This window comes from Oreochromis niloticus, linkage group LG1, assembly GCF_001858045.2.
Source record: "Oreochromis niloticus isolate F11D_XX linkage group LG1, O_niloticus_UMD_NMBU, whole genome shotgun sequence".
In the NCBI taxonomy this organism is placed as follows: Eukaryota; Metazoa; Chordata; class Actinopteri; order Cichliformes; family Cichlidae; genus Oreochromis; species Oreochromis niloticus.
Genome location: NC_031965.2, coordinates 19,256,296 through 19,268,444, shown reverse-complemented (window position 1 = coordinate 19,268,444; position 12,149 = coordinate 19,256,296). Strand labels below are relative to the sequence as shown.

The window sequence follows — 12,149 nt, the reverse complement described above, 5'->3', positions numbered from 1 at the left end:
TTAGTGACACACACCCGCAGCCATGTAGGTAACATAAAGAAATGATGAGGACAGTCTGACATCAGGGTTTGCTTTGCTGCTCTTCCTTACATTATATATACATCATCCACAGTGGATTTTAATTCAAACAATAAAGATGTGGCTAAAGTGCAGACTGTCATCTTTAAGAGAGGAAACAAATGCTGCGTTTCCTCCCTTGAGATGCTTTGCCAGGCCTTTACTGTAACATCCCATTTGTTTTAGGTTGACAAACTCTTGGGTTGCTTTTGCAGTATGCTTTATCCATATGACTGTAAAGTGCAGCCGATCAGTTTTACAGCATTTGTCTGAATCTGAGCAGAGAGCATGGCCCTGTACTCTTCAGAAATCATCCTGCTACTTCTATCTGGAGTCACATCATACATGGCCGATTCATAAGACTGCCTGCACTATGTTTGACAGATGATGTGGTATGCTTCAGATCAATAGCTGTTTTCTTCTCTATTCTTCTCTCTTCTCATCCTTATGGTACAAATTACTCTTGGTTGCATCTCTCTAAAGATTATTATTATTAAAAGTCTGATCTGCCCTTCTTGTTCTTGAGTGTAACCAGTGGTTTGTACCTGTTATTCTAAACCCTCTGTATTTCTACGAAATGAAGTGTTGTGAATTTGTCTTTCTGAACCATGGAAATATTTCAGAAACAGAAGAAAGGTTTCTGGCACAAGTTTAGCTACTTCCAATGTGTAATATATTTGTGTCATCATCCATCCTTTAGCCTACTGATTGCTTCCTTCACTTGTATAAACATCTCTTTGGATCTCATATTGAGTGAAAAGACACCAAACGCAAGTTCAACACTTGGAGCTTGAGCTCTTTTATCTGTTTAATTTGAACAAGCCTCAACTAGCCATGAAACTGCTTGTCAGTTATCCGATAACATTTGCACATCTGAAAACAAATAGTGTCTTTAAAAATGGCAATGCAATGTTTTTTATTGCAATGCCAAATCCTGTGAATGAAAGTCGAAATGGTGCACTTCAATCGCATCTTGATTTAAAATCCACTTTGGTGGTGTACAGAGGCAGAAGTATTGTTCAAATATTTATGGACCTCACTGTAAAAGTGAGAAAGTCACCACAGAGCAGCTGTCACAGATTTTCTCATAAAAATCCGAGTTTCGAACATGATTTTTACAGAGAAAAACAGCAGTATAAAAAGATTTTTACAGAACTCCAGAGAGAGCTTATACAAAAAAATCTTTAAGAATGAAAACATTAAAACATTAGATTAAATTAAGTGTTAAATGAAAAAAAAAAAACTAAGATTCTCTGGGTGGAAACTTTAGTCCATGTGGAGTGTTTTAATGCAACCTTATAAATATTTAAGAGAGTAGTCTGAAAAACCTTCGAACAGATGTTTCCAGAGTCGAAAGAGGACACAATGAATTTTAGTTTCCTCATGTCTAGACAAAACAGGTCACTGAAAATGGCCCACATTGCAGTAAACCAAGACCAAAAAGAGAGCAGAATTATTATGCATACATGAAAATGCTATCTATCTATCTATCTATCTATCTATCTATCTATCTATCTATCTATCTATCTATCTATCTATCTATCTACCTACCTACCTACCTACCCATGCATCCATCCATCCATCTAGTCAAAAAATGCAATGCAAATGTGCATTTTCACACGATCGAGTTATCCAACTTTTTCAAAAGATTTTTTTAATTTTTCTTTTCCGTTTCTGGTTCAAATGCAACTCTTGTACTCAATAAAAGATATCATGCTGCTCACAGCCTGGGGGCTTTCAGACACAGCAAAGAGCCGAATGTTTATCTTAATTCAGCTTTCAGTGTCCTACAGACAGGTGGCCTCTTTATGCATTCCACTTTATATCGCTAATGCATCTAAAATAAACTCTATTATTCATCATGTCTCTTCTCATATGTCCAACTCAACTCCACAAACATCTTCAATAGAGAGCGACGCTTGGGGCCCTGACCTGATCTGTACCTACATCCAGCCACAACACTGCACTGGAACACATGTACACAGACTCAGAAAAGGAAGGATGGCATAACAGTCAAGTATATGCTATCAAGTGCGGCTCATCTATCATTAAGCAAAATCATAAAATCTTCAGGAGGCTGGAGAGAGGTTGGAGAAGGTACAATGCTGACAGAGTGTGGGAGGATGTGAGAAACAGACGGGATGATCGGGAGGATGGGGAGAAGCAGAAGCAACTGAGTACGACGGAGCGGAGGGCCAAGTGAGAAACAGGAAGAGACAAGACGCGAGGTTCGAAACTGGATCTAGAATAATGAAGCTGTGCAGAGGATGATAAAACTGTCACATGAGATGAACTGGAGATGTGAAAGGCACAGAGGGTGATTCCCTGTTCAGAGCAGTGTGGCCCGGCTTCCCTCTGGATCATCCTCCTAAGTCACACTGTCATCATGCTTGTCATACACCTGGATGTTCAACAAACACCAACAGCACCTTCCACTCTCGCCTGCCTGTATGCCTCTGCCTCCCTCTTCCTTCCCTCTGCTACTCTCCTCCCCTTTCCACTCCTATAAACAACCAATGGCAATGGACCAAACAGGTCCATTCATTAGAGTGCAAACACTCTCCTATTGATCCTTTTTCATCTTTAAATGATACAAACATGATTTATAGGAAACTTAAGTAAGTTTTGGCTTAGATGTTTGAAATTCAGAAAAACACACAATGCTGCTGTGCACAGTATCACAGCAGATCCTTGGTAGCCATAAAAAACAAACACCTGTTTGTGTGCTATATTTTGTAACCACTCATTAATATTGTAGCTTGGCAGGAGTGTGTGTCAGGGACATTCACAGGAAGCTGTTCCATTATGTTTGCAATTCATCTGTTAAGGCTGTGTTTTGTTTCCCCTATTTTTAACACAGAAAAATAAGTAGACTGTAAATCCACTACCTTGATCTACATAATCTGTGAATGACCCCAATGCACAGATACCAATGGACCAAACACCAGTCAAGAGAACACCTGAGATGATCCATCCACAGCATGAGGTTCATATGCTAGTGTGTAGTTTGGATGACTCGCTATGAACAATGCCTAATCCTAACTTTAATGTGCTCTTAGCACTCTTAATGTACTCTTACTACATTAAACTTAGGATCATCTTAGTTATCTTATCAATCTTAGTTAGCCTGAGAGCGATTCTTTTCTGGAGCGTCTGACAAACTGTGGGCTGTAGTTACAATGTAAGGTTTAAAAAGTGAGCTTAAAAATGTGCTACACATGAATAGTGCTAATAAGAAGCCAGAGAGACTTGAAATGACCACTGATTATTTTTAGGGGGTTGTTTATTAAAGGAGACTGCATGGCTAGGTCCTTGATTTTATACAATGGGACTGAAAACACCTGAATTCAAAGATTAGACGGTAATAACCCAATATTTTTGCTGATATTATGACAACATCAAGCAAGCCAAGGAATGACCAAAAACCAACTAAAATAACCTTTAGATAGCAGAGCAGGATGGCCATGTACTAAAAATGGAGACACACAACAGATGATGTTTTAAAAAGAAAACATTTAATTTCTTATGTTATGAAAAAATTGTAATCCAGTGATTTCCTTTAAAATGCATCTGTTGTTTCAAATGGGTGATGCAATATCTTCCTTGCTATTCCTCACTCAGAAAAAATTTCTGGCACAACTTCACTTGCTTCCAAGGTGCATGGAGAGGATGAAAGAATTCATCAGGGTCATGACCCTGATGAAGGCCACAAGCCGAAACGCGTTGGTCAATTATTAAAGTTGTTCATCTTCCCTCAAGTGTTGCTGGAGTTCCTGCTTTGTGCATTCCTCACTCAGAGAAAGAAAAAATAGTTCAGTACAAGCAATACTGAACTATCTTTACTGACTAGAGCCAAAGAGGTTAGTCAATGAAATGATTAATCTGCTGACAGAAAATCTTTGACAGTAAATTTTGATCAGTGGGTAAGATTATAGCTTTCAGGTAACAGCACCCACTATTTCCAGATTTCACTATCTAAAATCTGCACCCCCAACATAACATATGTGTATATACAATGTATGTTCCTCTTTTCTTATAATGTATGTGATTATTTATTTAACCTTAAGGAAATACAAAGCAAACAGAAGGGAGAACTAAACTTGCAACAGATGCAAGCAAGGGACAATACTGGAAAAAGGCAGAGAGAAGCAGTGAAATTCTGACAAGGACGGGGTGATAAGGTGACAAAGAGACAAATACAAACCAGATCATTTGTTATACAGAGAGAAGGTGACACAAAAACACAGAGAGATGTGGATAACTTTAAAGTAAACAAAGATAAGAAATGGGTTTGTTTCTCAGTCGTGAGCAACTGTAAATGTTACTTAGAAGGTGTTTTTCATCTGTAATAGCTCAGTTAACTCTTAGCTTGTCGTGGTGAATGAATTGCTGTGCTACAGTCACTATTCAAACAGAGAGAGATGCGAACAGGACAAAAGAGATGCAAGAAGGGAGGAAAGACAGGACAAAGTGGGGGAAATGCCAGCAGATCAAAATGTATAGGAGGAATTACAGCTACTCGAGCAGCCAATTGCTCAAAGTGACGCTCATTAGCATATTAATCATTAGCATGGAGCGGCTGCCATGATGCACGAAGCTCAGAGCCACGGCCACAGTTACAGAGGTTTCTGATCATGTTTGCTGCCACAGCCAAATATACAGCCTCTCTCCTGCTTCTAGTGCCACGGCGCAGAAAAAGCACAACACTATTTAACAGCAACACAAAGCAAGCAAACACATTCAATTCAAGGCTACAGAAATGTCAGAAGAAGGCCTGACTGTCTATAGAGCTGTAAATCTTCTACACAGCTACAAGATGTTGTTCTGAAACAGTTTGACTGTAAAGAAAGACTTGCTTCTCTGAGAGATTCAACCCTCAGTTATTAGACAGAGGACCAAACCAGTGGGTCTGCAACTCTCATCTGCAGTGTCAGAAACTGAAAGCCACATGTCAAGTCTCTAATATTAATTAAATTGATGCTGATTTAACTCTGCAATGACAAGTGCCCCATATTTAATACATGAGTCTTTGTGAGTTTTTGAGACTGCTACATCATCAGTGTGACACCCCCATCTCCCCACCTCCACCCCCAAAAACTAAAATAAAATGAACATATTTAAGCAATAAATTGCAAAAAATAAAAAAGTTGCATGCAGAAAATATTATACAAATTAAAACTTACATATATACAAATTCATATCTAAAATTTGTTTTATTTGTCAGAAGCTTCATTAAACACTCAAAAAAATAAAGGAATTTTCTGGCAGCTTTTTCAAAGTTCAGGCTTTAAAGAGTTATATCACATTAATTTGAATTTTCAGGAAAAAACACAGTTTTTTTTCATTCAGTGGTCAGTATTGAGGCCATTTTGCTTTCACAACATGTATTTTCTCAGACGAGTGAAAAGAAAACATTCAACATGCACACGTCAGTATTTTTTCAGTACACTCTGTTCATCCAAATGAGCACATACTTTGTTTGCATATCAAAATTTTGGATTTCAGATAACATTTAATTTGTTTTTGAATAAAAATGTGCAAGATTTAGAAATTTTTTTTTTTTCTTTAAAGACCACCATATCAAAATGAGTTTTTTTTCTTCATCCTGTGCACCAAAAATGTTCAATTCATTTGAAGGTTAGGACACACAATAAATGAAAAATCTTAGGTTTTCTGTGCACGGCATTAAAAAAGCTGTGCTGATCCTTCCAATAATGAATTATTCATACAGTGAGAAGGCCCAGCAGAATTTCCACAACCTTCTTACTTCCTAAAAAAAATGGATGTGTACACTCAGCCAGTTTGTCCAGTCATCCTCCAAAACAAGACCTTACAAATTGTACCAACTGCCTCTAAAACACTTAAATATCTAGGATATAACAAATATACAGTTGATGTATCTGGTTAGATTTTCTTTACCATACTTGAAAAGAAAAGAAATCAAGAATCTGCAGAGTGATTATGCAACTATTTTTATTCCAAAAGTTTATTTATAGAATAAATGATGCCGCCTACTCACCAGGGAAAAAAAACAAAATCTCAGTTTCCATTTCACAGTGATTTCCAAGATGCCTATTAAAGAGCTACAATATATTCTTGCTGGGGTCGCTGGGGACTTAAAGCAAATGTCAATACTGGAACATGGTCATTAAAAAGTGAATAATAAGTATTGTAACTTACCAATTTACGTTGGCACCAGGTGCAGACGCCACACAGAGCTACCAGCCAAATGGCACATACTATGAATGCAACAGACACCAGGAATACACTGAGAGACACTGAGCCTGAGGGAGAGAGACAGACACACAGAGGGTGTTAGTGCATTTATTGTAACAATTAGCCTTTTAAAGCTCCTGAGGTTTAAAGTCTGAGATGATCTGTTGAAGGACAAAGAAAGACAGAGCTCAACATTTTGGGGAAATGCTTCAGATAATCAGGAGTGATGCTTAGTAATGTGCTTTCCTTCCTTATTTCCTTCCTTCCTTTCACCATTCATCCTTGTCATTTGGCAACTGTCATCAGTAAGACAGAGAGAAATGTAACAGGAACGAGGGGGGCACAAAGGCAGTGAAAAGGCATCATCCCCATGTTCCCTGCATGTATCAATGGGCGATGCGCACATGTCAGGAAGAGATAATATCACGAGGCCAGAAGCTGTGCAATTACCAGCTTCCTTTTGCTCTCTTCTATCTCGTAAATCCTTCAGCAACTTTGTTCCCATCTTGACAGATGAAAACTTCTTCCACAGCCTTCCATTCTTCATCTCTATTTCTTTCAATTTCTGCCTATCAACAATGCAGTTCATCCCGCTGTCTGCCAAGCAATTCGTAATCCACTGGCACAAAGCAAAAGCAATGTTGGCAAACAATGAACTCATAACTGTTGCATCCTTTTTGTCTCTGCTACGCAGATGATCATTTTCTGAGTTCCCCTCCACCTGAAAAATTCATCTGACTGCTGGATTTTCCCTTGATCCCTCGACTTCATTTTTTATCCCTGCCTGTGCACCGACAACAAATTTGTTGAGGCCAATAAATATTGGAAGAGGATCAGCTAAGTCAACTTAATCATTCTTATCCACGCTCTTGCCCATGCTCGCACTCTTTCCATCTACTTTCTTCTTCTCGTATTATGCACCTCATATATGTTGGTTCGGTTATTCAAATGTCAGCTTGTTTTACCCTCCATCCCCAATAAAATTAAAGTCTATTCAATTCTTTGATAGCGTATCTGATTTTTGATTGTGGTGGCAATTACTCGAAGACGGCAGGGTTGAATTTTTTGCTCTGAGCCTTTCACTCTGGCAGCAGAGGGTGTGTTGTAGTAAAGTGTTTTGGTGCTTAACAGATAAGTAGGCTCAATCCTACAAGTGTTTCCATGCCAATTTAGAACAACACAACTAAAGCGGCAACAGTGCTCTTCAGCTGAGTAAAACACAACCAGCTGGGAAACAGAATAATCCTTTCATATCTTTCAGAATTAAAAGACAATGTGTGCGAACACACAAGAGCGACAATTTTATATTTGATGGGGTGTTATCAAAAAGACAAATTTATGATTGCACACACTAAACCCATAAGAAATTTTAATGAGAAACTTTAACCAGCTCACCACATAGAACTTCAAGATAGCACCAAAGTTTAGCAAGCCAGTGCATGATCAGTGATGATATATGTGCAAGAAAACGTTATTCTTTACTCACTAATTATCTCTCTATATAGTTTCTAGTCACCTTTAATGCACAAGATAATTGAAAGTTCAAGATACTTTAAAGATGCATACAAAGGACCTAAAAGGACCTAAAAGATATAAACGAGGGTATGCGCGCTATTACTGTATTGTTGCTTTCTTTAGTTTTTGTTATGGAAACAACGTTGTCATGGTGCACTGTTGTCGAGTGCTTGACTCACTTTTTACTTTATAGAGAAACTTTAAGAGCTGCATAAGAAAAACAAAAAACAAACAGCAACAAGAAATTACAGGTTTCGCCAAATTAAAAAAAATTTCCAGGATTACAACTTTTGGATCAGAATCCAAAATGTCAAGTCAAGTTTCTGAAACTGAGAAAAAGAAGCTGAGAAAAAAATGACTTTGCCAGCAGGCAGTAAAGCCTATATGTTATACTGACATGGTTTTTTATCAGTGTCAAGTATGTTTTTTAACCTGTTATATACATAATTAGTTAAAAAGCATATCTTTAGATATCATAATATCCTCTTAATAATATTAATAATAATATTCTCTTCATGTAAATATTGTGAATAAAGAAAACGAAACATAATGCAATATGAAATTCCCTTCTTATATTTCAAACTGTGTGCAAAATGCTATAGCCGACCATGGCCAAATTATCAGTGGACCAGCTGATATTAGCTATTTGCTGTTCTATTGGTATTAGCATATATAAAGGTGAGATAAATTAAAACTAAAAAAGTAAAGTAGATATATGGGAGAAACACCCTTCAACCACGCTAGGAGTGTTAACGTTGCATATTCTGTCCACCAGAGGGCACTGTGCAATTCCTCCTTTTGGCAGCTTATATTTGGAACACCACAAATTAAAGTACCAGCAGAGTCAGGCAGAGCGTAGTACAAGCAACAAGCAAACAAATTACTACACATAACCAATATTAGGGAAATCTGATTATGTTTTCTGTTCCTAAAGTGGAACATACTGGCTGCTACATCGAGTATCTGTATTTGTCTTAAAAACTCCAAATCAGTTGGGCTCTTCCCAGTGCCACATCAAAGGAAAAACAGTGATCTCTTCCCTGAATATACTATACGATGTGCCTGGACTGTACCACTTTCATCACCAACCCATGTCCCATTCACTTGCACAATCAAATCTAATCAAAATATAATTAAAAAGTATGAGGTGTGACGACAACAACTGACATCTTCATAACAGGTAGAAATAGACTTGTGGCATATTATAAGTACTGACCTATACTCAGTGCTACCAGTTCTTAAACAGCACTGAATCACTGACTTCATGCAGCATCACACTGTTTCTGTGACATTCCTTCTCTTCATTATTTCATTCATGCCTGATTTTGCCTTTCATGTGTCATTTTGTCCTCACCTGGTTCCCCACATCTATCCAGTGACCCATTCCCGATTCCTTTAACTCTCTCAGTTTTTATACTGGTTTCATTCATTTAAACCAGATTGTCTATCCAGCTGTATTTCCCCTGGAGCTTTCCAGTCATTTGTGTGCTCATCTGCCCAGTTTTAATTCCCTATCTGTTTATGGACTTTGCCTTTTGCCTGTCCCTGTGATCCTGCTGCCAAACCCATCCACCCATTTTACCCTTCTCCTGTCCCCCCGGTTTGCTTGTTTTGTGCTGCTGTGACAGAAACACGTGTTATCTCATAAATACGCCATCCTGTGAGCTCTGGTTATCTTTTCTGGAATAGTTACAACTCAACGGTACTACATTTCAGCACCACGGAGAGCTCCCTCCACCTGCAGGCTAAAGCAAGATCTGTGTACCTGATGATCTAATGAAGGATCAAATGGAGTTCAGCAGCACAGTTTATTGTCCTGTGTCTTCATTCAGTTTGACATTTATTTTTAAATATATGAAATAAATGTCAAGTCAACTGCAAGACTTTCTAAACACTGAACATCTAAACATCCACAACACAGAAAGGAGGAGTTGTGTGTTTGCAGCTCGCTTCCTGTCGCCAAAAAAGGCCATGAGTCATAGAAAACATCCCAGAAACCGGAGTTAGGATCTCATACTTTGGCTCATGATTACAGATGTGGGTTTGTTGACACAGTGTGTTACACCTCTGACAGCAAAGTTTTTTTTTTCATAAACCTTTTTTCATTTTTTGTTTTCTTTTGTGGCTGACTTTAAAAAAAAAAGTCAAGTGAGTCAAGTTGAGAAAAAATTTGCAACTTTATGTTAGAAGAAAACAGTAAAGTTGTAAAGTAGCAAGTTAACTTCATGAACCTAATGGAGGCAGTCTGTGCACTTAAGGCCACATTAAGCAAAGGGGCCAGAGGATTAAATTGATGGAACAAAGAAATGATGAACTGCAACAACATTCCAGTTCTGATGACCTCACCATGACTGGGCTGGATACTTAACATCGCAGCTCGGCCAGGGCTAACAAATACGTACCTGTTACACCCACATCCATGCAAGGATAAAAAAAATCAAGCCCGGCGATGAGTTTGCAAATCAAAAGTCTAACCCTGAAGTGTTGAGACAGTCTACAAATCTTAAGCGAACTGTAGGGTTTATGTCAACGTGCACCTGACAAAGAAAAATACTGAAATTTCCAGAAACAGTTATACTGGCTTCAAAGTATTAGTGGAGTCATCACTAAACCAGATTAGAAATAAAAACAAAACAAATGTATATGTGTATTTCAAACCTCTGCCTACTAATAAGTTCACATATACAGATTAATGGTAACATTTACCTTATGCCTGTAAGATTGCACTGGAAAAACTGTCTTTGAAAAGTACAGGCTATGCTGATGTAACAATATCAAGTCAGGTCTTGGAGGGTTCAATAAATGTGAATTGCCTCTAGATGAAGCCCCTGCTGCGCTGTGTTTAGTATCACACTCGGCACCACCTATGGCTCCAAATATAAACAAGACACTGTTACTATAACTCAAAACTCTCTCTCTCTCTGTCTTGTTCCCTCTGTGTAGTATATAACTGGAGCAGCCATAGTTGGAGATCCTTGTGATAACAATAACTGCAGTAAATGTAACGCAGAGACTGATATTTAATTAGAAGTGATTTGCCATTCTTCAACATATTTTATTGTTGTCAGCATTTTTCAACTTGCAGTGTCCTGTCAACACAACATTATTTTCAATTACGGTAAGAAGACAAATGATTGAAACTGCTCATCTGAAAAGAAGTCTCTCTAAACATGCCTTAGTCTCCATTTTCCCCACATGCAGCTCCAACAGATTGTAAGCCATTATTTAGTTTTCTTAATGTAGCCTGCATCCTTGTGTTGCCTTAATTTTTTAGTGATATTTGGTAGAAAGCTTGTTAAACTAGCTAGGGGGGTAGGGGGGGTCACTGGACTCCTATTGCCAGCCCCAAGCCCGGATAAGCCCGGCTTGTATCAGGAAGGAAATCCGACATAAAATCTTTGCCAAATCAAACATGTGGATCATCAAGAATGCAACAGAAGACAGTGCAGGCAGGGTGGAGTGGAGTGGGTGGAGAAGAGCGTCAAAGGTGATTTGTGACAGAAGGATAGCAGCAAGAGTGAAAGGAAAGGTTTACAAGATGTTAGTGAGACCTGCTGTGATGTATGGTTTGGAGATGGTGGCGCTGACAAAAAGACAGAAAGCAGAACTGGAGGTGGCAGTGCTTAAGATTTTCATTGGGATTCAGTTCAATTCAGTTTAATTCAAATCAGTTTTATTTATATGGCGCCAAATCACAACAACAGTTGCTTCAAGGCGCTTTATATTGTACGGTAAAGACCCTGCAGTAATAGAGAGCGTCTCAATGTCAAGACAGCATTAGAAAGAAGTACATCAGAGGGACAGCTCAAGTTGAGCAATTTGGAGCCAAAGTAGTAAGGAGGACATGCAGTACTAGTATAACAGAGGAGGATGCCTCTGAGACAGATGACCCACTGTGAGAACCCCTCCCCTAAAGGGAGCAGTCAAAAAAGTAGAAGAATAAGATTAATGACTCACAAACATTTTCACGCATTGTCGTTATTTTCAGTTCACAGCTTAAAAAATGTTACTTTAATGACTTTCAGGTGGCATAATTACTAATCAAGTCAACTGATTAATAATTAATTAGCCGTGATATTATGACAGGTGAAGTGAATAACACTGATTATCTCTTCATCATGGTACCTGTCGGTGGGAGGGCTGTACTTCATGTGTTAGAAGCAGGAAAAATAGGCAAACATCAGGTTTTGAGCAAGTTTGACAAGCGTTACTGATGCACGTGGGGGGTGAAGGCTGGCCCTGTGTGGTATGTATGTTCTGCTGGGAAACCATGCATCCTGGTGTCCATGTTGATGCTACTTTGACATATATCATCTACCTGCACTGTTGAAGACCATGTATACCCTGTCATAGAAACAGTC

At 38.5% G+C, this 12,149-nt stretch overlaps 1 protein-coding gene across 2 annotated transcripts in view; it reads right to left on the bottom strand.

Annotated features, from left to right (window-relative positions):
* syt7b (synaptotagmin VIIb) overlaps positions 1-12,149 on the bottom strand; it is a 116,206-nt gene that overhangs the window by 55,935 nt on the left and 48,122 nt on the right. For both annotated transcript variants that reach the window (XM_019358207.2, XM_005466968.4), the window contains exon 2: positions 6,238-6,341. In XM_019358207.2, coding sequence (XP_019213752.1) covers positions 6,238-6,341 — 104 coding nt within the window. The remainder of the gene's footprint in view (positions 1-6,237; positions 6,342-12,149) is intronic.